This window comes from Elgaria multicarinata, chromosome 11 (assembly GCF_023053635.1).
Source record: "Elgaria multicarinata webbii isolate HBS135686 ecotype San Diego chromosome 11, rElgMul1.1.pri, whole genome shotgun sequence".
NCBI classification, from domain to species: domain Eukaryota; kingdom Metazoa; phylum Chordata; class Lepidosauria; order Squamata; family Anguidae; genus Elgaria; species Elgaria multicarinata.
The window spans coordinates 32207470-32233705 of NC_086181.1; the positions used below are offsets into that span (position 1 = coordinate 32207470).

General features: G+C 46.7%; 1 protein-coding gene across 1 annotated transcript in view; it reads left to right on the forward strand.

Moving 5' to 3' along the window:
• Positions 1-5974: 5974 nt before the first annotated feature.
• SPHK2 (sphingosine kinase 2) overlaps positions 5975-26236 on the forward strand; it is a 28763-nt gene continuing 8501 nt past the window's right edge. The window contains exon 1 of the mRNA XM_063138708.1: positions 5975-6598. Within this exon, the coding sequence (XP_062994778.1) occupies positions 6175-6598 (424 nt within the window). The 5' untranslated portion in view covers positions 5975-6174. The remainder of the gene's footprint in view (positions 6599-26236) is intronic.

Here is a 26236-nt window from a genome sequence, read left to right on the forward strand (position 1 = left end):
GTCAGGGGAGGGACGGGAAGGGGCGGGACCTCGACTCTCTATGGTGATTCTACGACAAGATGTGCACGGTAGACATAAAACGGTTACAGAGTGGCAGTTCTTTTGTCTCAAGAGAGGACTTCCCGGTTAATTTTGGCATCACCCTTTTTCCCCCTCGTGAGAGGGATTAAAGTGGCAACTAGGCATTAGGAAACAAGGGAGAAATCCAGGCTTGGGACAAAGCTTTGACTGGGCAACAGCGTGTCGTTACCTCATCCGAAAAAAAAGTAGAAGCAAAGACAGCGTTTCATGGTCTTTCGAACAACTAAGGTCTGATTGTGTACGGAAAATGCTAATGATTGGAGTGTTGTTGTTTTTTAATTTAACTGAGAAAAACTGCTGGGCCGTTGCAAATACTGCCCATAGTTATTATTTCCATACTGAAGGTTTTGAGGCAGGGCTCTGTGGCTCACAACAACCCTGCAATGTTGCTATTCCCATATTGCAGGTTTATTATTTATTTATTTATTTATACCGCTTCCTATCCAAAAGATTTTGGAGCATGAACAACAAAAAGAATAATAATTAGGGTGACCATATTGTTAGACAAAGGTTCTTTTGCCCAGGGGCGAGATCTAATTAGCCCCAAGCACGACTCTACATTCACAATGACAGAGGGTTCAAAAAGCGCTTTATTGATTTAAATCAAGATCTGAGCTCTAAAAGGCGAGTGGTCAGACAAAGAAAACGAAAGTTAAGTACCCTTATATAGTTAGTGTCTGGGCTTTGCCCAGTGACAGTGTTAGCCAATCAGAACATAAAGTTTAGCATAACAGTTATCTTATTTTATTTATTTAAGGATTTTTATGCCGCCATTCAGCCAAAAAAGGCTCTCACGGCGGCTTACAAAAGTATTTCTTGACAGTCCCTGCCCACAGGCTTACAATCTAAAAGACATGACACAAAAGGAAAAGGGATTGGGAGGGAGGAGGAGGAGGAGGGGGAAATACATCTTGCTCTGTATTCCTTCGTCTTACAACAACCAACACTGTTCCTTTGTTCCACATCAACAACGACCTTCCAGGCCGAGCTAGAAGTAACTGTTTTTGTTAGATAAAGGGGGAAACAAGCTGACACCTATGGATAGACGTGACTTCTCGCTTGCTGTGAAATGGCTGCAATTCTACTTCCTTTCTGAAATGGCTTCACTTTGGCTAACATAGCTCTTTTTTTCTAACAATATGAAAAGGAGGACAGGGCTCCTGTATCTTTAACAGTTGTATTGAAAAGAGAATTTCAGCAGGTGTCGTTTATATATATGGCAAACCTGGTGAAATTTCCTATTAATCACACCAGTTAAAGCTGCAGGTGCCCTGCCCTCTTTTAGATCTGGTCACTCTAGTATAGCTCCTGCAGCTTTAACTGTGGTGATGAAGAGGGAATTTCACCAGGTTCCCCATATATACAAATGACACCTGCTGAAATTCCCTTTTCTATGCAACTGTTAAAGATACAGGAGCCCTGTCCTCTTTTTCATATGGTCACCCTATAATAATAAAACCCACCATATTAAAAATTACATTTTTAAAAGAACAAAGCCAGTCATTCAAGGAAAGCTTTCTGAAACAGCAACGCAATACAATTACGCTGGAAGCAATACAATGTTGGTTCCAAACATAGGGAATTCCATAGGAAGGGGACCACCACACTGGAGGCTCTTCTGCTGGATTCCAGTCAGACTATAGGTCCATGTGGAACCTCCAGGAGCATGACCTCAGGTGGCCTCAGTGATCGGGCAAGTTGGTAAGGGAGAAGGCACTCTACCAGGTATTCGGGTCCCAAGTTTTTAAGGCTTTGTATACTAGTACTAGAAACTTAAACCGGGCCTAGTAGCAAATAGGCAGCCAGTGCAGTTCCCTCAGCAAAGGAGTTGCATGCTGAAAAAGGGTAGCTCCTGACAGCACCCAAGCTGCTACATTCTGCACTAGCACCAGCTTTAAGGGCAGCCCCACATAGAATGCATTGCACTAATCCAGTCTTGAGGTTACTAGTGATAGTGATGAATGTAAGAGTACCACCAGAAGACGAACCTGATCTTTCAGAGGGAGTGCAATCCCAACCAGAGCAGGCAATGAGCCTATCTCCCAGACTTGGGAACCACTTATCTACAAGTCTTCCATCTTGCCAGAATTCACCTAATCCTGTCCATTACTGAGTCTCTGCACTGGTCCAGGACTTGCATAGTCTCACCTGAAGATGTCACAGGGAGATAGAGCAGCATGTCATCAGCATACTGATGACATTTGGCTCCAACTCCCCTAATGACCACTCCCAGCAGTTTCCTATAAATGTAAAACAACATTGGGGACAAGATGGTACCCTGTGGAAACCCATACCTCAGTTGCCAAGGGGCTTAGGAATATCACCCAATGTTATTTTCTGAAATCAGCCCTGTAGATAGGACAGGAACTTGTAGTACAGTGCCTCCAATGCCCATCCCATGGAGTCGATGGTTGGGGTTGAAGGGTCATTTACAATCACTGTGTATGATGATCTCTACATTTCCTCAAGCACTTGCTCTTTATTGGCAAAATACATCCCAGTTACCTGTCTCTGGAGCAGATATCCTATTATAGCTTATGATATAATAGGATATCCAGATATTCCAGTTTTCAGAGGCATCACCATGTTATTTTGTTGCAGCAGAAACAACAGAGTCTTATGGTACATTAAAAACTAACACATTTATTCTTGGCATAAGCTCTTGTGAACACTGTCAGATGCATGGAGTACTAACCTTAAATTGATACACATACTGGGGCAGGGGGAGATGTTAACAGTGTTGCCAGATGACACTTAAATGCAAAAAGTAGAGATAGTAATGTTGCAAAAATAGCTTGTTCCCTGGTGTATGAGTCCAATTCAGCACACAAGGCAGAGAGGAGAAAAAGTATGGGTCAAACAACGTTTTTTTCTGCAGAATAAAGAGGCACAACTTAAATTTAAACTTTGCTGTTTTAATTCCGTATTTTAATCTATATCAATTTCTGCTGTGTGGTTTTATCCTGGTTGTGCTTTTTATATTGTATTTTGTATTTGTGTTTTTAGACTGTTGGTTGTTTTGTGCTTTTCATGGTTTTAATTTTTGTGAACATCCCAGAGAGCTTCAGCTATTGGGCAGTATAAAAATGTAATAAATAAATAAATAAGAGCTAATTGCTGCAAAGCATGTACCTACCTCGCAAGGGAGGTAGCTAGGTATTTATACACTATCTTCTTTGGTGCCACATACGTAGGTACCATCTAACAGGAAATTTCATCCTGAAAAGAAAGTACATGGAAATACAGCCTCTGTTCTTTCGGCAAGCATTTACTAAAAGAGATAGGTGTTCACTGTTCTTTAAGAGAACATTCACTTGATTTTGGTTATCTAGGAAATTCTTGGCTTCTTAGCAACTCAGAGGTTGAGGCCCAGTATTGGGCAAAAGGCGGGATACAAATAAATATAATAAATAAATAAATAAATAAACTCTGGTTCAAAGCTGGGCACTTTTCCAACAGTAATAATGATCATAACAATGGCTATTCACAAAATGTTGTTGGGGGATTACACATATATGTACTGTGATGGTGATGATAGTAATACCTTTGTCCTTATGCAAAACACAGGAAATAGAATATCTTGATGAATTGTACTTTAAGCCAGTGGAGGCTGGTGACTCCAATTTCAGTGGGGCTATCAATCCACTCAGTCAGATCTCTAAAGGAGCTATCCAAGGTGCCGAGCCCATTTTGAGGATTGGGTTCAACACCTTGGATAGCTCTGTTAGAGTTCTGACTGAAACCCAGAGCGGATTCACCATTCCATTGACATCAGAGCCTCCACTGGCCAGCAATTTTTGCATGGATATATGTGTCTTTGAAATTCCTTTGTTCAAGAATGGCCACCCAAAAGGCCATTGATCTGGGTGGTTGAAATGTCTCCCACGACAGGCACAAACGGTAGAGGGGAAATATTTCAACTTCCCGGGACCATATCTCAAATGAGTCGTTTGCTTCGCGCGGCGCTCACTCCGTTTCCATGGTGAGAACCAACCAATCACCGCCTGCGTTCCCATAGCAAAGATGGCTGCCATCTCCAGTGAAGCTGTTACATTTCCACACCTTGACCACAACTAAAATGGCGGCAAATATGTGAAGCAGAGGGAGGACGTGTTACTACCTCACTTAAGATGGCCACCTGGGAATTTCTTGCGTAGAGTGTGAAGCCGTGAAACGTTGCCCAAGTTCAAAATGGCCACTACGCCTCTTCTCCCCAATATGTTCTTTTCACTAACTAAAGATGGCCGCCATTTATTCTGGATAGAGGGTGAAGCTTTTCTCCTTTGACCTTGCCCACAGTTCACATCCCGCGACTTCTGGCCACGACGGAGGGAATCCAAAAGTTATTAAAAGAAGTCCCCTTCACTAGAACACGCATAGTCTCTGCGTGGAGGACATCGCCTCCTTTTATTCACTGAATGATAATAGCTGCTATTGTATACTTGAGAGCGGCCAAGATCCCCCTCTGCGCCTCCCCTTCCCTTCATTAAGACGATCACACTCCTACATCTTTGCCCTCGTCAAAAATGGCAGCTTCCACTGCCAATGCTCGACATTTGCCTCGGCGGTGGGTAGGGAATGCCAGTTCTGATTGGGTCAGCCCTAGGGTTTGCCGCTTTCTGATAGGTTCATAGGAACCTTTCTCCGCCCTCTTCTAGCCTACACATCCCTCCCCAGGTAGAAAATAGAGCACTTCCTGGTTTAGCACGAGATAGAATGTGGAGCTGCTAGACGAGAAAGAGAAAGCAAAGGGAGGGGTGGAAGGCAAAGGAAACAGGCAGAGTAGGGAGAAAAGAGCTTTTGAGCGGGTGCAGAGAGCTGCTAATCCTTCTTTTCCCCACCTGCCACTCCGCCCCACAGATCCCAAGCAGTTCTCTTCCGTAAGGACTTGTATGTTTTGGACGGAGGTGCCTGGTGAGGGGGTGAGTTGGGTGCTTTTTCTGGAGGAGGGACTTATTTCAAATCCCCCTGAATCTGTATGATGTTTTTGGAGCAACGCTAAAAGTCTTTCTTCCCCTCCTTCTCTTAATTTCCCCTATATAAGTGTGGCGTGAAATTACTTAAGAGTCTTATCCTCCTTCTCTTCTCACCCCCCACCCCCAATAGTGGTGTTAGATGTGCAAGCTAAAACTGCTTTTAAGTCTCTAGGGCAACACAGTTGGACTAAGCAGCTGAAGTATGCTGGAATGAAACTCTAGGCTAGTCTTTCGAAACTGAAAAACAAACTTGCCTTTAGTGGTAGTATAAGATCTGTGTCCCACATACAGCCTTTCCCAAATAGTTCTTCTACATTCATTATCTTCCTCCTGCTGCCCCCCTCAGTATCACCAGAACAGCTGAAACTTTATCAGCATCTTTTGTACTGTTTTTGAAATAGATTCTTCTTGTATTTGTTCCCCTGACTCCTAAGCTTCAGGAAAGCAATCAGTTTAACAAAAAACAAAAAAATTGTCAATCTTCAGTGAGAACTGGGCGTCTTTTTCTTATATGAGTCAGCTGGTTTAATGGGAGTCTTATAGTTGGGGTAAATATTTAAATCCCTTGCCTAAAGGTGAATTAACTTGCTGAAAACAGGATTATCGGGTTCTGCATCAGAAGGTACTGTTTTGAGACAATATAGGATTTCTTTTTTTATTTACTCTGGATCTTATCTCTCTTCCCTTGACCCCTTCCTGCTACTTCCATTCTTGTTCTGAAACTTTAGTAGCTCAGACAGGTCAGTGTTCATTCCTGTGGACTTTTGAGGTGAACCTGCCTGGTATTCTCTTGTGAAAAAAGCAGGGAGGGACATTGGAAAGGGGTGTGTTTGTCCCCCCACCACCACCTTGAAAGTTATTAGGTTTTACTGACATAAAGGATCTTGCTCAAAGAAGAAAGAGGAACTGTTGAGGGCAAGCTGTAGAAGAAGTTTCTTGGTTAAGCGCTGTATCAGAGGTTTAGTAGATTAATGAAAGTATGTGGAAATGAACAGATTTTAAGTTCAGCCCTTCAAATCCGGTGTTCTGAGGAAGAAGCTAAGGTTGCAGCGTGTTGGAACCAGCTATTTGCTAGAAGGTGAAAAGCAAAACTGCAAAGCTGGGGCTACGTGGTGAGATGAATGTATTTCTGGGGGCCTGTGGGGAAGGCTGCGAGACCCTCCTGCATGGGGAATTTGAAGCTTATCCCCCCAAGGGCACACGCTATGCCCTCAGCCTCACGCAGACAGAATTGCATATCCAGCGCCTGGTGCCCAAGCCGGACATGGATCACCGGACTGTGATGCGCCTGATTGATGTGGTGGGGTGTCACACGATGCGCAGTCCCACAATCACAAACCAGTCAGCCTTCTTCCGCGTCTACGCTTACCCACTGAAGAAGAGGAAGGTGGTAGTGGGTTCAGGGCGGGCCCGGCAGCGGGTTGCAAAGACTTTTCAGGTTGACAGCGCTGAGTGCTATGAGGACAACCTCCAAATGGCAGAGAAATGGGCAGCTGCAATCAAATGCCTGGTTCTGGGGATTGCTATCTCAAGCGAAACTGGTAAGAAATCCCTACATAAACCTTTTTCAATATTTCACTTTGCCCAGGAGAACCATGAGTTGTAGCTGCTTACAGGGCATTTCCTAATCTGTGTTGCTCCAGATTGCAGGTAGATTATTACTTTCTTTCTGTTTGAAAAGCTTCACCACATAAATATGTCCCTACTTGTAGAAAGCTAGGATGTCAACCTAGCCCACCCCCCTGATACACGAGTTTTCTGCATGTGTGGGAAGGCTTTTATTTTTACATAGGGGAGCATTTCTTTTAAAGGTCCTGTTCAGAAGACACCTTAAACTCGGCTGGTTAAGGCTTTTGGTTAAGCAGCAGAGTTTAAGGTATCTTGTGCAATGAGTTTTGCTAAATCCTGCTCACTCACTAACCACAGTCAGACCATCGGCAGCACAGTTAGTGGCTCTAACTGTGCCTTAAAGTGTTGTTTGCAACAGCACAGCTTGTACTTAGTGCTAACCATAGAGCCTGAAGTGTCGTCTGAACAGGCATAGTCTTTGCCACACGATTTTGCCATATGTGTAGATCTTTCCTAACTTTCTAATTCCCAGTGCCTCCATTCCATGGTGGCTGGGTAGGATAGCAGTTGAAGCCTCAGTACCTCTGGAAGGCACCAAGTTGGGGGAAGTTGCTCTTGGCCTAGGGGGTTCAAGGGTCCTGCCTATCTTGCCTAAGCCATTATATACTGCTACCTTCCTAGGACTCTTGGGGGTCTTAGTTTCTCTCTTTTCTTTTTAATTTACTCATTTAATGAGTTACTAAATGATCTAGCTTGCCTTGCAGGATTAGTGTAAGATGATACCACTGGAGTTGTAAATAAATGAGCTTGTGTTTTCCCAAGACGCTTGTAATAATAACTGCATCTCTTCTCTTTAGAAAGAGATTTTATTTAATTATTTATTACATTTCATACCGCCCAATAGACGAAGCTCTCCATAACATTTATTTATTTATTTATTTATTACATTTTTATAACGCCCAATAGCCGAAGCTCTCTGGGCGGTTCACAAAAATTCACATAATTTGAGGGGCTGCTTGCCTCAGTCTGTTCAAAGGAATTATTGTGTATTTAGAGTCAAACTGGGGAAGGAAGGGTGGACGCTCTGCATATTTGCAACAAAAGCCGGTTGTACTTGGCACTAATTGGCTAGCACCTATGATGTCACCAATCCACCTCCCATCATTCCCAGATTAGTTGTACAACTTTTAAAGTGGATTGTGCCTTAAAAAAATAGAGCAGAGAAGAAGGTGAAGGTTCACTTTAGCCTCCAGGCGCAGATGATGAATGCCAGGTTGGCCAATGCCAGAGGTTGTGTCACTGGAACCTGGCTGGATGAAAGGGGAGGGGTTGACCTCTACAAAATGTTGCCCGCCCTAGTTTCTTGTACAGCATCAGCCTCAACTAGAGGGGTGGAGTCTTGGTCTATAGGGATTCTATCGCCTTGGTCAGATAGTCCATCCAACCATCAGCCATTTCAGAATGTCAGTACCTGGGCTTGGTCATTTGAGACAGGATTGAGATTGTGTTGGTGTGCTCCCTCCCCCCCCATCTTAAAAACCTTTATGCCTGAGCAGACTGAAATAGTCTTGAGTGTAGTATTGAGGACTCCCAAGGCTTGTGGGTTTGGTACCGAGGCTACCTTGTCACGAGCGGCTCAGGATTTCATGCCGCCTGCCTTAGATAATAACTAGACCAAATACTGTGGCAGGGCACACTTTAGATCTGGTTTTCTGTATTGGATTGGGAGAAAATAGTCTATGAACAAGGGAGCCAGTTATGACTGGCATGGACAGATCATTATCTGATTTTCAGTTTTGACCTTCAGGTCACCTGTGGCCTCTGCAGGCATGGAAGACCAAGCTGGATGAACTGCCTTGGAGGCTGATGAATCCAGATGGAGGTCAGAGGTCTCTTAGGGATTTTCCTGCTGCTGATCCTGCTGAGACCCTGGTCTCCATTTCAAATGAGAACATGACCTGGGCTATCAACCTGATTGCTGCCAAACATCCTCAAAACAGTTGTAGAACCATCTTGGCTCATTGGCATTCTAAGGAGTATTGAAGATTAATGTGCCAATGGTGGAAGGCTCGCAACAAATAGGATGAAACATGGCTAAGCATCCATTTGTGATCTTATTCTGTAGCAACGAAGAAATGTTTCTTCTCCACTCTTGCATCTGCTCAGTGTCATCCAGTAGAGTGCTTCCAGGTGGTTGAAGACCTCTTGGGTGCAGGCTGTAGAATAAGACCCGCAATGGTTACTGTGGCCAGTTTGTTGGATATCTTGCAGATGAAGTCACACATATCTGTGCCTACTTGGATGCCATAGTTGCAACCGAGGCAGAGATGGCTGGAGCTAGTGCACCATCCAGTCATGCTATGCAAGTGGGCAGACTTCTTGGGGGACCACTTGCTCATTACCTTTGTCATCCTGTCTTGAGAAATCTGTTGAGGGGAGGTACCTGAAATGTCATCCATATGCAGATGAAACCCAGCTCTTACCTTTCAATTACATCTCCATATCCCAGGCAGCCTAAGGGCGAACAAGGTGAGACTTAATCCAGTGAAGATTGAAGTACTATGGGTTGGGAAACTAACTGCTCTGGATGGAAGTTTACAACTGGTCTTAGATGGGGGCTGCACTCCCTGTAAAAGGCCGCGTGTGTGTGTAGTCTTGAAGTCCTCCTGGACTCTGGACTAAGTGGGGTAGCTCAGGTGGCCGTAGTGTCCAGGAGTGTGTTTTACCAGCTTAGGTTGGCATACCATCTGCAGCCTTCTCCAGATCAGATGGACTTTGCCTCTGTTATCCATGTGTCATCCAGGCTGAAATACCGTAATGTGCCGTATGTAGGGCTGCCTTTGAATATGGTCTGGAAAGCTCAACTGGGGAAGAATGTGGGCTGCCTGATTGTTGTTGTTGGGCCCTGGCAGCCAGATCATATCACACCCATTCTGTGCTAGTTTTCAAGCCCAGTTTAAAGGGCTGCTTTTGACCTTTTAAAGTCCTAAAATGGTTTGGGCCCGAGTTACTTGAAGGACCATCTTCCCCTTTATCAGCCTGCCTACACTTCAAGATCAGCAACAGAGGCGGTTCTCACTTGCCTACTCTATGCGCTAGAGTGCCTTTCCCCCAGGGCCCCACACCTCTGGGATGGATTGCCATCAGGGCTCTGTCAGACCCAATCATTGCATGCTTTTAGGAAGTCCCGAAAGACACGTTTTCTCTGGCCTTTTCCTGATTATGTTTTATTGGACTGTTCTGGAGTTTTAGCTGCAAATGGGTTTTCGATTTTCGTACCATCTAGGCTAGCTATTCTTTTGCTGGTGTTCATTGATTCCATTAATTTTTGCTGCGTTATCACTCTATGGGGTTTTACTGTATTGGACTTTACTGTATTGGTCTTTCAGGAGCCCCACCTTGCTAGGGCTCCTGAAAGACACCTAGAAATATTTTAAATAAAATAATTTCTATACACACCTATCTGGGAGTAAGTTTCACTGAATTAGATGGGGCTTAATTTTGAGTAAATACCTATAGGATTACACTGGATATATTACTTCTGTACACATCCTTAGGTAGTCAGAGCATATTGTATTATTATTATTATTATTATTATTATTATTATTATTATTATCGACCAATACTATATTACGTTTATTACAGCCCATTTTAATAGTCACTACATAATTATTAAACTACATTGTATTTCTAATAGACTGCTATTTACCTTATTAACTAAATAACTCTGGGCGGTTCACAAAAATTAAAATCATTCAAAGTATAAAACAACAGTATAAAAACATGATATAAAGTACAATATGGAAGCACAACCAGGATAAAATCAGCAGCAGTGCAGAAATACAAATTTAAAATAACAAAGTTAAAATTAATTTATAGACTGTTAAAATACTGAGAGAATAAAAAGGCATCTGAAAGAATATAGTGCAGGTGCCAGGCGAACCTCCTTAAGGGAGCTCGTTCCACAGCCAGGGTGCCACAGCAGAGAAGGCCCTCCTCCTGGTAGCCACCTGCCTCACTTCGTTTGGCAGGGACTCATGGAGAAGGAACCCTGAGGATGACCTTAGGGTCCAGGCAGGTACATATGGGTGGAGGTGTTCCTTCAGATAGCCTGGCCCCAAGGTGTTCAGGGCTTTAAATGTTAATACCAGCATTTTAAATGATGTAAGCTAAAAATAGGCAACAGGAAGAGGAGTTAAAGCCAAGTCACAAGGACTAAAATACATGTTTTTTTTAAAAAAAAAATGCAAGCACAAATGTTAAAACCATAAGATGCAGACAAATAGACAAAAACAATGCAATCCTATGGATGCCTACTCAGATGTAAGACCCATTGAGATCAATGAGACGTATTCCGAAGTCAGTGTAGAAAGGACTGCCGCCCTATGGCGCAATCGTATGCATGTTTAGACAGAAAAAAACAGAATTTTTTTCCTGCCTAAACATGCCTTAATAACATTAAATCACAGATATTAAAAAACGCAAGAGAAGAGAAATGTGCTAGCCTGGTGCCGAAATGGCAGGCATGTAGAGAGCTTTGGCTCTTGGGCGATATAAAAATATAATAAATAAATCTAGGCACCAGGCAGACTTCTATTGGTCCGCCCTCTCTTGGCCACCCTTCCGACGTCTGAGAAGGGCCTCCAAATGTGATCTAAGGGTGTGGGTTGTACACACTAACAGAATAATGGGCTCAAATTACAGGAAGCCAGATTCCGGCTGAATGTCAGGAAAAACTTCCTCTCTGTTAGAGCAGTACAACAATGGAACCAGTTACCTAGGGAGGTTGTGGGCTCTCCCACACTAGAGCTGTTCAAGAGGCAGCTGGACAACCATCTGTCAGGGATGCTTTAGGGTGGATTCCTGCACTGAGCGGGGTGGGGGTGGGATTGGACTCGATGGCGTTATAGGCCCCTTCCAACTCTACTATTCTATGATTCAGACAACACAATAACAATAACAACACAATAACCAACGGTGGTTTCAATAGTCGGCAATGTATTGTGTGGTGGGAATGTTTTAACCAACAGGCGGTAATTTGGCTGAAATAACCAACACAAATAACCAATGCTGTGCAGAGTTGGGTATTTAAACCATTGTGTGGTGTGGAGAGCACCATTGGTTATTTCCTCGGCTGCTGTTGCTTATTTTGTCAGCCACAGAGTCTCATGGCAAGAGTGTTTGAAGCGGCAGCAGCTGCTCTAGTCCAGCTGGCAAGATAGATTTTCAGCAGAAATGGCTGATGGGATACTTGCTGGAGAACTGGTGGTGGTGGGGAGGGCGGGGGATGTGTGAGTCGACTCCGCGTAGTCAACTCCTAATCCACACCCCAGTTGATTATTATCATATTGTGTGGGGAGTCGCTCCTAAATAAACAACTTTTGAATTGCTGCCTTTCATTTGTTTGGGAAAATGAAGTGAGATTGGTACGCTTGGCGTTCGCATTGTGGTGGGGATGGGAGGGTGTGGCCTGGACGCAAAGGCATTTTGGGCCTTAATGAATGACTGGAACTCGGCACTCCTTCCTGACCTGTCAAACTTGATAGCAAGGACTTAAATATATACTGTTAATTATTAAATATATATTATTCCTCTCACCCTGCCTCAGGTTTTATAGTAGGTGCTGAATGTACAGTCGGCGTATACCGTATACTTGTGTATTTGTGCTCCTGTTTCCAGCACATGGACGTGTCTGGTTTACTTTGTGTTAGTCGATCCGTGGCCAGGGCCTGGTTGCATGGGGTTGATAATACTCACCTTATTTATTTATTTAAGCATTTTTATGCCGCCATTCAGCCAAAAAAGGCTTTCACGGCGGCTTACAAAAGTATTTGTTGTGGGGGTGATTGACAGCTGTATGTGAAGTGCGGTGAATAAGGCTCCAGTCCTAAAGACATTTGGGTTGCAATTCTATACCGCCAGAGTGGGCAAGTTTGGAGGGTCTTGTGCCAACTTCTATCCCGCCCCCCCAGCCCCTCCAGAGGGTGTATCTTGCTGTTGATGGAATTGCAACTGAATTTCGGTGCTGCAGTAGCAGAGGTCAAAAAGTTGCATTCCTTCTTTCAAACAAGGTGTGCAGGAACACAGGGTACAGCCCTATAAGAACGTAAGAAGAGCCCGGCTGGATCAGACCAAGGGTCCATCTAGTCCAGCACTCTGTTCACACAGTGGCCAACCAGCCATTGGCCAGGGACCAACAAAGCAGGACATGGTGCAATAGCACCCTCCTACCCATATTCCCCAGCGATTGGTGCACACAGGCTCACTGCCTCAGATACTGGAGGTAGCTCACCTGAAGCAGTTTCTGGAGAACATGGGTGGGAAGGTGCTGTTGCCCCATATATAAAGGCATCTTGTGCTTCCAGAAGAGTTTGGCAGCTGCAGGCTGTTGGTTGGGCCATCTTCATTTCATTTGTTCTAATCCCCACTCAGCCACGGAAGCTCACTGGGTGACTTTGGGCCAGTCACAACTCTCAGCCCAACCTCCCTCACAGGGAGGTTGTTGTTGTGAGGATAAAATGGAGAGGACGACGATGACTATGTATGTCGCCTGGGGTTCCTTGGAGGAAAAAAGGCAGGATATAAGTATGAGTAATAATCGGTTGTAAGACGCACACTAATTTCAGTACCACCAACAGAAAAAAAAACCTTAAGACACACCCGCAATTCTAAGACGCACCCCATTTTTAGAGATGTTTATATGGGGGACAAAGTGCGTCTTAGAATCGAAGAAATAGGGTAAGAAGCAATAAGTGCCGTGGTCATCTTCGACAAAGCTATGGGACGATCCTGTGCTATGCTTATGAAGGAGGCTTGATCCAGAACCAGTGACTAGCCCAGGACTACCCAGTGAGCTACATGGCGGAAGGCAGGGCTGGGCCAACTGCAGAGGCGACTGAGGCAAGTACCTGGGTGGCCAAGGTTCCAGGTGGGTGGGGCACCCTCGGTAACTTAGATGTCTTGCAGAGAGTGGCTCCCTGCCTGTGTAAATTCCTCAGGGCAGCCAGTCCCTATTCCCAACCTGGCCAAGGTTATTTATTGCCTATTGGCAGCCTTCTCTGTATCATTACGATGATGTGTGTTTCGTGTTTCTGGTGCCCTATTTTTTTTTTTCTACACCGCCCTGATATTCGCCAGGATGCTGGCTGCTTTTCCGGCCTTGCCACCCGGCTATAGGGCAGGTGGAAATACGCATTTTAAAAGTAAATTATACTGCAGCGGTGGGCATCCCGTGGGCCTCCAGATGATGTTGGACTAGAAATGCCATTGTCCTTGTCCACTGGCCACCTCAGAGGGGCATGGGTCCTCCAGCTCTGTTAGGCAACGTCCTGTCCCCGCTCCTTCAGCAGATTTGAGAGTTGTCAGGCAGAGTGTCAAAATACTATGGTAGTTGGGTGTTGATGTACTGGGAGGGGACTCTGAATACTGGCATCTTGGTTGCCCCCTGTCTGTTTGGAGGCTGGTGCTTCGGGGCTTAATCTCAGCTATTAATAATTCCCAGCATATGAAGATAATTTCAGTGCCCTTTTGACTCTTTTTCTCCTTACTTCCTTGTTGTACTTTGGAGGCAGAGGTGGAAATCCTTCGCCATCCAGTCACTAAGAATTGTGTTCCTAAGAGTTACCTAGGGAGGTTGTGGGCTCTCCCACACTAGAGGCATTCAAGAGGCAGCTGGACAACCATCTGTCAGGGATGCTTTAGGGTGGATTCCTGCATGAGCAGGGGGTTGGACTAGATGGCCTTGTAGGCCCCTTCCAATTCTGCTATTCTATGATTCTATGAGACCTTGGCTTTTGTTTAAAGTTGGCGTGGGTGCGTGGGGGGGGGGCAGTGGTGGCACGAAAATTAGATTTCCAGCCCTCATGATCATTGGAGAAGATCTGAGCTCTTAGCCGTTTTATTGACCTACATCCGCTTTCCTCAACAAAGCTGTCAGTGCGGGTCTGGGCAACTTGTGGTCCTCCAGATGTTAAACTCCAAACACCTATCATCTCTGACCACTGACCATCCTATCTGGAGCTCATGGGAGTTTGAGTCCAGCAACAACTGAAGGGCGAATGCATTTGACTTGACAATGTTCGCAGCCCACGTAAATACATGCGGAAAGGATGGAGCAGATTCATGTAGGATGCGCAATGTAATGTAGAGATGGGCATAGCCTCCCCGTCCTGGTGCAGTCAATTTGTGTTGGTCTGCAACTCCCATCACCCCCAGCCAGAGAGCTGTAGTCCAACACATCTTGGGGAAGGGTTATCCAGAGCATGGCAATCTTAAGCTTGTGTGCTCAGATATCTTTATGAACTGATCCCATCTCCAGTTCTTTCATGGCCTTCCCAGACTTGGCCCTTCGATCTTTTGAGTCTTGCTTTATTTTTTTAGTGCTCACAATAAAGATGTCAAGGAACGTTTTTATGGCTCCTTCCTGGTTCTTCTTCGTGGTCTCTGTGCATCACACATATGGGCTCTGCGCCTGCGCAGGGCCAGCTTCGGAAACTTCTATAGCTGAAAATCTTTTAGGCGGGAACCCCTCCCCCACCGTCCACTGAGCATGCTCAGGGGTTCCCGCCTAACTCCCCAGTTCTCTTCAACTGCCTGTAGGGTCAACAGCGTTTTCTCTGTTTGGTATCGTTTACCTCAGCTGAAAATATTCTATTTTTCATCCTTTTCTTGCTTCTTCAGTTTTCTATCCTTTTCTATATATATATATTTTAAAAAATTATACTTGTTGTTCGTTACCTCAGCCTTGGTGCCTATGGCACAGCAAGGCCTATTCAAAAAGTGCTCCACCTGCGGGCAGAAGATTTCTCAAACGGACGGACATTCCCGGTGTTTGCTGTGTTTGGGGGAGACACATGACGTCGAATCATGCTGTTTTTGCCTGAAATTCTCGAGGCAAACCAGGAAAAATCGATCAGATCGCCTTCGGGCGTTACTTTGGGAAAAGGCGGAGGCAGTGGAGAAACAGAGTACATCTCGACGCTCCAAATCTTCCAATACTATGGAGTCGATGCCCCAACCTCCTCCTTCGCGGAGTGATGCCTTATCGGTTCCCCCCTCTTCCTCCTCTCTCTCCGCTTCATCAAAAGCAGCCAGAAAGATCTCTAAGAGAGCGAGAGAGCATGTTGGGTCCGAAGAACCCCAAAGGAAGAAAAGCAAACTTAAATCGAAAGAGAAAAAGAAAAAATCGGCTAAGTTAAACCCTTCGATACCGAAGCGTCCTACGGCACCGAGGAGCCCAATATCGAGGCTGTCCTTGCAAAAAACGCCTCCAATATCGACAAGTCCGATACCAACACTTTCGGTACCAAGAGCCTTCTCGATACCGAGATGGGCAACTCCGTCTTCACCACCGGCCTTGACACCACCACGAACGGAACAAATACTGGCTTCTCCGGTTCCTCCTCCGTTCAATATCATTACAATACCGACCGAGGAGACAAGTGTAAGGGCATCAATCTCAGAAGGAGAGATTAGAGGCTCCTCGCAAGATCCGACACTGGCAGAAGAGGGTCCTACCTCCCCTCGATACCTCCAAAGCCAGCAATTGTCTCGAGATACCAATGGACATCGGTACCAACAAAGACATGAATCACAACCAATGATCGATGCCGACACACATCGGTACCGAGATTTCGATACCGACACGCATCGGTACCGAGATATGCCTCCTCCCGATACCGACAGCCGTCGGTACCGTCCCGTTTCACCCTATGGATACAGCCAGGATCGCTCACCGGCTTCAGCTCATTCAAGCCAATACTACGACTACGGGGGCCACCCCCGCACACCAAACAGGAGGCAGGATTGGCAACCCCCACATTATCCTCCGTACTATTACGAGGATTGGAGGCATAGGCGAGAGCAGGACTTTTATTACTACCAGGAGCACTATGCTCCTTATCCGCGCTTTCGCCAGCCCCCATCAGAGACAATTTCCCACCCTCCACCCGCGGAAGATACTGCCGCTATGCCACCACCACCACAACCCTCGGTACCGAGACCTCCACCTCAACCGGTGCAGACTACGGCACTGACTATGTCGGTACCGTCGCAGGCTCTGCAATCTTTGCCCGCAGCTAGGGTAAGGGGAAGTGCATTGGATGAGCCGTCTGATGAAGATTATCAATCAGACTCCTCTCAAGAACCATCGCCGGCACCATCCATCCCTTCACCGGATGATTTAGTTGTAGCGACAGATGTAATCTCCCCCTCTGAAGACTTGGCACATTTCACGGACCAAGTGCAAAGGATGGCGAGATCCCTGGGGATCGAAATGTCCCAGCCAATAGAAAAATTAAACGACCTGGTGTACGATGATCTATACTGCGAGTCATCTACCCCAGCGGCAATTCCATACCTACCTGTGCTATTACGCACAGCACAACAGTCGTGGAAAATGCCCTCATCTATGCCACCAACGTCAAGGAGGCTGGACAACATTTACAAAATCCAAGAAAAGACAGCCCCTTTCCTCTTCACCCATCCCAAACCCAATTCAATTATCGTGGAGGCATCCCAAGGGCGCACTCAAAGGAAGCATAATGCGCCGGTTGACAAGGAGGGTCGTAGGCTGGACGGCCTGGGAAGGAGAATTTATTCTTCTTCGTCTTTGTCACTCCGCATACACAATTACCAAGCCACCATGGCTAAATATTATTATTATTATTTATTTATATAGCACCATCAATGTACATGGTGCTGTACAGAGTAAAACAGTAAATAGCAAGGCCCTGCCGCATAGGCTTACAATCTAATAAAATCATAGTAAAACAATAAGGAGGGGAAGAGAATGCCAACAGTCTTTTTGGTGGGAAAAGATGGCAACCCTTTCTGGATATCTGCCAGACGATCAGAGAGAGCTGGCAAATGTCTTTTACACGGAGGCCATGAGGCTGTCATGCCAACAACTTAATACAGCGCGACACGCCACTGACTGTGCTTCAAAAGCAATGGTGGCCTCCATTGCATTAAGACGTCATGCGTGGCTTAGGTCCGCAGGACTATCACAAGAAGCACGCACCCGCATTGAGGACCTCCCCTTTGATGGGGAAGGACTCTTCCATGGATGAGTCCATGGAGAGCATCCAGAAAGCCAAAAACACGGCTAAGAAAATGGGGATTGGTCAGCAACAACTTCAGAGACCATTCTGCCAGAGGCGCTGGCCGAGAACGCAGCAGCAGTTCCAACCAAGGCAACAGCAATTCCAATTACAAGACCGTCCCACTATGTACCAACCTCAAGGTCAGTTCAGGAGACAGCAATACCCAGGACGCTTCAAGCAAAACAAGAGCAAGCCTGATCCGAATCAAAGACGGCGTCTTTGACTGTCATTTACCAAACAGCTTAACACCTAAGTTTGGTGACACCCTCGCCCCTTTTTACCGCAATTGGACCACTATTACAACTGATACATGGGTCCTTAACATCACCTCTCGGGGCTACAAAATAGAGTTCTCCACCTCACCTCACCTCGGAACCGCAAGGTTCTCACCACCTACAGATGCTCTATTGCAAGAGACTACGTCTCTTTTAGAAAAGGGCGCCATAGAGTGATTACCAACTTGCGCACTAGGAGGCGGGTTCTATTCCCGCTACTTTACGGTTCTGAAATGGGATGGGGGGCTGAGACCTATTTTGGACCTCAGAGAGCTAAACAAGTTCATCACCCCTAAAAAATTCCGGATGAACTCTTTAGCAAGCATCTTACCTTTCCTCTCCCAAGGGGATTGATTTACTTCCATAGACCTTAAAGATGCTTATTTCCACATCTCTATTTATCCTGACCATCGCCAATTCCTCAGGTTCATAGTGGGCGAAGACATTTTCCAATTCAAAGTGCTTCCTTTTGGTCTTTCTACTGCTCCTTGAGTCTTCACAAAGTGTATGGCACCAGTTTGCGCCTTTCTGAGGACTCGAGGGGTAGAAATTTACCCCTACTTGGACGATTGGCTGATAGTGGCTAATACGGAGCAAGAAGCCACCCGTAATACCCACCTCACCATCAACCTCCTCAACGAATTAGGCCTTTGCATCAACAAGGAAAAATCAAATTTTCAACCAACCCAAAAAATTAAATTCCTTGGAGCAATTCTGGACTCAACCCGCTCCAGGGCTTTCCTTCCGGAGGACAGAGCCAATACGCTAATTAAGCTTGCGCTTAAGATCTTCCGCTCTAAAATCACCTCTGCCTTCCAGGTACAAAGGTTATTGGGGTTTATGGCAGCTACGGTCAACGTCGTTCCTTGGGCACATCTGCACATGAGACCTCTACAGTTGTGGCTTCTGCGGGAGTACGACAATACATTGGACGCTCATCGAGTGAAATTGTTGCTCCCTACCAAGATAAAGAACACACTCCTTTGGTGGACGAATCTGCCCAATATCACACAGGGCCTAGATTTCAAACCCCCACTGCCAACACAGCATCTTATGACAGACGCATCCTTATTGGGCTGGGGAGCCCGCTGCGGGGATCTAACCATACAAGAGCGTTGGAGTTCCCTCGACAAGACAAGACACATCAACGTTTTGGAGTTGATGGCTATCCAAAAAGCACTATATGCCTTTCAGCAGACCTTGTCAGGTCATGTAATCCAGATCCATACGGACAACATGGCTGCAGTCTGGCATATAAACAAGCAAGGTGGGACGTGGTCTATGGACCTGATCTCCCTCACTCTGGACATTTGGCATTGGGCAATTGCCCACGACATGACTTTGTCTGCCATTCACATCGCAGGCCAGGACAATGTCCTGGCAGACAACCTCAGCCGCACCTTTGTGGATACACACGAGTGGCGGATGAAAGACTCTGTTCTGGACATGATCTTTCAGGCATGGGGACAGCCTGTAATAGATTTATTCGCGTCACCAGAGAACGCCATCTGCAACCAATACTGCACGTGGGCGGGCCACGGGGCAGCATCTCTAGGAGACGCTTTCGAGAGGACGTGGACAAGTCAGCTTCTGTACCTGTTCCCCCCCATACCTCTTCTCTCAAGAGTCATTGTAAAGCTGCGCAGCGACAACGACAACGCCATCTTAGTAGCGCCTTGGTGGCCAAGGCAGCCATGGTTCAGTTTATCAGACTGCCTCAATGCCACAACCTCATATCCAAGGGGAAGGGACTCATCTTCCATCCGGATGTCCAGTCCCTAAACCTAACGGCATGGAGGATAAGGCAACGCTAGACAACCAACCACTGCCTACTGACATATGGAACATTATTCTAGCAGCCAGGAAACCAGCTACTAGAAGATCATACGCAAAAAAAATGGACAGCATTTTCTGCTTTTGCCCTCAGTAGGAACGAGAACCCGTTTTCAGCACCAATAGCAACAGTGCTTTTCTTTTTTCTTTATTTAAAAAAGGACTCAAGTTCTCGTCACTTAGAGTTTAATTAGCAGCTATCTCTGCCTCACACCATTGGGTTCAGGGCTGTTCGGTCTTCACGCACCCTTTGACAAAACGGTTCATGAAGGGCACGAAGAACACCATTCCACCAGTTCGCTCCTTTGTCCCTCAATGGAGCCTTTCCGTGGTGCTCAAGGCACTATCTACCAAACCCTTTGAGCCTCTAGCAAAGATTGATCTGCGGCTATTCACTTTCAAAGTGGCATTCCTTGTGGCAGTCACATCTGCTAGGCGTGCATCAGAACTAGCAGCACTCCGCATAGATCCACCATACACAGTGTTTCATGCTGACAAGGTGGTCCTTAGACCGGATCCAGCTTTTCTCCCAAAGGTCGTTTCTTCTTTTCACCTTGGGCAGGACATCACGCTCCCAAGATTTTTTCCTTCGCCGACATCTCCTATTGAGTCTGCTCTACATACCCTGGACGTAAGGTGGGCCCTCGCCTTCTACCAGTCCAGAACTGCTACCCTCCGGAGATCCCAAAGACTCTTTGTTTGTTATGGGGGCAAGCAAAAGGGACTTCAGGTATCTCCGCAGAGAATATCTGCTTGGGTAGTGCAGACTATTAAGCTAGCCTATGAACTCGCTGGCCTCCCGTTGGAGGGCGAGGTGCGTTCACACTCCACGAGAGGAGTGGCCACCTCTACAGCCTTTGAAAAGGGGATCGCTCTACCAGACCTCTGGAAAGCGGCTACCTGGTCGACTCCTCTGACTTTTGCCAGCCACTACCGTCTGGACATCAGAGCGCGTAGAGACTGCGCTTTGGGGCGTGCCGTCCTATCGGCAATTCTGTGAAACTCATCCATCATCTGACACCACCCACCTCCGGTAAGTCAGCTTGTTATCCGCCCATATGTGTGATGCACAGAGACCACGAAGAAGAAAGACAGGTTGCTTACCTGTAACTGTAGTTCTTCAAGTGGTCATCTGTGCAGTCACACAACCCTCCCACCGTCCCCACTATGATGTCATTTAAAGTTGATCACCTGGTGGTTCACCTCAGTGAGACTGTAGGCGGTTTCAGGAACTGGGGAGTTAGGCGGGAACCCCTGAGCATGCTCAGTGGACGGTGGGGGAGGGGTTCCCGCCTAAAAGATTTTCAGCTAGAGAAGTTTCCGAAGCTGGCCCCGCGCAGGCGCAGAGCCCATATGCGTGACTGCATAGATGACGACTCGAAGAACTACGGTTACAGGTAAGCAACCTGTCTTTTCCAAGGGCGATCCCCATTTGGCCACAGAGCCTATGATCAGTCACCCGTGTTCTCTGCCTGGGTGTTTTTTGTAGAGGCCCGTGGCTTGCAATAAGCTCCAGGCTGCACATCCTTCTCTGTTACTGACCAATCTGGGTATTGTTTCAGGGGTGTGCTTTGAACAGACAAACCAAAAATCGCCCCACTTTCCCCAAGGAGCATCTTGTACCAAGGCCATCTAAATAGTTTCTTCGGCCAGGCATCCTAGCTTTTGGAAATTGCGAAGGTAGTATTTTGGGATACACCCTCAAAGCACTGATATGAAAGCCTCTTTATCTATTCTCTTCCGCTTGAATGCACACTTGAGTATATGTTTCTTTGCAATGTGTGCAAGCGTGTGGCAAGCTTGCTGGAGTCATCCAAACCCGTTTGGCTTGGAAAGCCTGACTGCAGGACAGCCCAACTTCAGAATGCACAGGGGCCTTGCCTGTGTCATACTGCCTTTATACCAATCTATGGTGTGGCCACACTTAGAATACTTCCCTCACCACATCTTTAAAAAAAAAGATTGTAGAGCTGGAAAAAATGCAGAAAAGGGCTACTAAAATGATTAAGGGGCTGGAGCATGTTTATGAGGGAAGGTTACAACAGCTGGGATTGCTTAGCTTGGAAAAGAAGCTAAGGGGAGACATAATAGAGGTGTACAAAATTATGCATGTGTGGACAACGTGGATAGGGAAATAGTTTTCTCCCATAATACTAGAACTCAGGATCATCCCATTAAGCTGATTGGTGGGAGATTCAGGACAGATAAAAGGAAGGACTTCTTCACACAGCGCATAGTTAAATTATGGAACTCGCTACCACAAGATGTAGTGATGGCCACCAGTTTGGATGGCTTTAAAAGGGGGGGTTGGATGCATTCCTAGAGGAGAAGGCTATCAATGGTTACTAGTTCTGATGGCAATGTGTTACCTCCAGTATCTAAGACATCATCATCATATATTTATTTCTTACTCGCCTCTCACTCTGGATTGAGGCGGAGAACATCATTAGATACAAATACCATAACATACATAAAACTGATTAAAACATATAATACTACAATATTAAAATAACAGTCAAGTATCTTAAAATTCGGCAGGGTAGGCCTATATGCACCAGTTGCTGGGGAACATGGGTGGGAGGATGCTATTGCACCCATGTCCTGCTTGGGGGTCCCTGGTTGACAGCCACTGTGAGAACAGAATGCTGGATTAGATGGGCTCTTGGTCTGATCCAGCAGGGCTCCTCTTCGGTTCTTAAGGGAGCGTGAGCGCGTCATTAAGCCCAACAGCCCTGCCTAGAACCACTATAGGTGCCTTGCCTTGGACTTCCAGACACAAATGGCCAACACCAAACACCGCTCCAACCACAGGGACATAATGCTTTGCAAAGGGTACGACACCCATGAGGAGAAGACGAGAACAAAATACAATTGCTGTGACTGTCTCTCTGCCTCCTTTTGCTTACAGAGAGAGAGAGAGAATGAGAGCACCAGGCACCTGCTGCAGCTACACCGTCCCTTTCCCTCCCTCCCAGTGGGCCATCGACCACCAACTGCCCTGTTCTGTGTTAATATATTTATTGTCGTGATCCTATTAATGCATTTTCACTGAGGTTTGCAGGTAATCCACCTTCGCAGGCTTTGTGCCCTGTAAGGCGGAATATAAAGAATGATAACAAACGAAACAGTCAGACTTCTCAACTGCTGCACTTTGCTCCCCATCGAAATAGATGGCCGTCCTGGAGACCAAGGCGTGTGCACCCAGGTGCACGACTAGGCCACGGCACAGCTTAAGTTTCCCTCTGCCCCGTACCTGGAGTGCTACGCTTGTTACTGGCCTCTCCACTTGCAATGCAGGCAGTGCGGTTTCATTCAATAGAACGTGACAGGTGTGTGGAGCCAGACGCTTATTAGCATAGCCCTGTATCAGCTCCATAATTTCTCCCTTCATGGTGTTCCTTTGATCAGTTCTCGGGGCCAAGCACGGTGGGATGGAGCCCTCGCGCATACTTTAAGTGTACGTCTGTCCCAGTCGCACGTCAATCTGAGTGATGTATGTATGCGCTCACGTGGGTGTTGTACTCTTTACACTGGGGTTGGGGAGACCTATTCTCTTTTGAGGGCCACATTTCTTCATGGGTAATCTGTTGCAGGGCCCCCCGATTCTGTGGTGGGTAAGGCCAGAGGCAGAAGTGAGTGGCTTGCACACACACTGTCACGCCTTTCTCTCTCTGCCATCTCTCTCTCTCTCTCTCTCTGCCCCCCCCCTTCTCTCTCTGTCTCTCCCTCCCTCTCTTCCCACGCTGCCGGCTGCCAGGGAGGGAACAGATCTCACTTGCCAGAGGTTTCAACTGCTTGCATGCAGAGAGCTTTTGAAATTCAGCTGAGGGCGGTTGGTTCTCCACCCTGTCTTGTTACTTCACTCTGCTCCATCTTGCTTTGAGCAATTTTCTCCCCACTTGGCTCACCTCTGGTACTGCAATTGCTCAAAGAAGCCTTTCCCAGGCAGGTGCTCGTGGGGGGGGGGGGGGGGGGATGGGCGTCGGGTTGGGGAAACCTGGCTTAAATGGCTGGGCACAGCACGGTAACATGGGGAACGAGCGGATGATAGAGCTCCCCTCCATTTTGTGAAGAGTCGACTCCCCTCACCTCTGCTTTATAGGTGAAGGGGGCACCGGTGATCGCGTCACGCACCTGTGTCCATGGCTGCTCCATCACATCTTTGCTTGGACTTCGCTGTGCTAGGATACTGGTGTCTGGGCTGACCCACTTCAGAGTGCTAATGGATGCTTGCATTTCTGGTTACTCTTCTGGTTTGGGGGCTCAATTCAGAGTGCTGGCTATTAACAGCACGGGTGGGGAACCTCAGCCCCATGGGCCAAACCTGGCCCTCCCTGGTTTCCCAGAAGGCCACGCCCCCTTTCCTCCAACCACCAATCGTTTGACAGGCTTTTGCATGTCAAACCCACCCACCCCCATTTTAAAAGGTTGAAATGCCTCTCCTTAGGCTTACTTACAGGCAGTAAAAGCTATCAGCTAAACTGTGCTGGCATTTTTTGGTGTTTTGGTCCCACCATTGGAATGCACCATTCTCCCCCCCCCCCCCCCCCGACCAAAAAAAAATGCTTGGTAATTGACTCTTGGGTTGAAAGTGGTTTGACACCCCTGCCTTTGAAAACCTTGGGGCCAGAGTAGTGATAGGGTCATCTTCTCTGTATTATTTATTTATTTAGAATATATACTGCTCCCCATTGAAAAATTTTGGAGCGGTGTACAAGATAAAATGAAAATAAAAACAGAATAAAACAGTTAAAACAACATTTAAAAGAAGCAAAAACAGATTCAAGGCTGCATATTAAGGGAAGGCTTCTTGGAATAAAGATGTTTTCAGGAGGCGCCGAAAGGAGTACAAGGTCGGAGCCTGCCTGACCTCCAGAGGCAGGGAATTCCACAGGAGGGGCGCCACCACGCTGTAGGCTCTTCCCCTGGTGGATTCCAATCGGAGGATGGATCTAGGTGGAACCACCAGGAGCAGGCCCTCGGATGACCTCAGTGACCGGGCAGGTTGGTAAGGGAGAAGGCGCTCTCTCAGGTATCCTGGTCCCAAGTTGTTTAGGGCTTTGTACACAAGTACAAGAACCTTAAACCTGGCCCGGTAGCGAATAGGCAGCCAGTGCAGTTCCCTCAGCAGAGGAGTTACATGCTGGAAAGGGGCAGCTCCAGACAACAGCCGAGCTGCAGCATTCTGCACTAGCTCCAGCTTCAAGGGCAGCCCCACATAGAGCGCGTTGCAGTAATCCAACCTTGAGGTTAGCAATGCCTGTACCACCGTGGCCAAGCTACCAGGAGAGGCCGTAGTTGCCGAACCAACCGAAGATGGTAAAAGGCACTCCAAGCCGTGGCGGCTTCTTGAGCCTCCAACGACAGAAATGGGTCTAAGAGTACCCCCAAACTACGAACCTGTTCTTTCAGAGGCAGAGGAACACCATCCAGAACAGGCAATGAGCCTGTCCCCCGGACTCGGGAACCACTCACCCACAGGGCTTCCGTCTTGCCAGGATTCAGTCTCAGTTTATTGGCCCTCATCCAGCCCATTACTGAGTCTAGGCACTGGTCCAGGACCCGCACAGCCTCACCTGATTCAGTTGTCACAGGGAGATAGAGCTGCGTGTCATCAGCGTATTGATGGCATTTAGCTCCCAATCCCCTAATGACCGCTCCCAATGGCTTCATATAGATGTTAAATAACATTGGGGACAAGGTGGTGCCCTGCGGCACTCCATAGCTCAATTGCCAGGAGGCCGAGGACTGGTCACCCAATGCTACTCTCTGAAAACAAGAGCTGTCGTTTGAGCTGTCTCAGGCAGGAGAGACCCTGTTATGTGTCCTGGCTTTATCTGAAGTCCTCTTGGTGGGGCCTTCTTTGTGACAGCACCCAAGCAATGAAACGTCCATATCTAGCCCAGCAGAACTCTTTCTTCAACTGTGTTACAGTTTTGCCGCCTGATGAAGATTTATTTGTTTCAGCTGCTTGCTTAATCTCTGCAGTATTGAATTGTTTCCTGCTGCCACTGTGTTATATTTTTATCACAGATGTTTTTAATGGGCCCTTGTGTTGCGTTACACTGTTTGATGGTTTGTTTGTTTTTAATTGTTGGGGATCTATTTATGTTGGCTGCCTTGAGCGCTTTATACCAGGAATGTAGGATGTAAATTCCCATTGAAATGAATACACATTTTTGAATGTTTTGTATGTAGGAAAGTCCCTGTATGCAGAAAGCCCTCAACCAAGGAGTAAGCTGCAGTGTCACTCTCTCCCTGATGTGCTTAAGTTACTATGTGTAGGGAGTTCTTTTATATCTGGTGAAGCTTTCTGGTTTTTTTTTTAAAGGCACAGATACACTCCACAGTTTGTAATTCTACTGTCTCATTCAATATAGGACACTATACAGACACACAC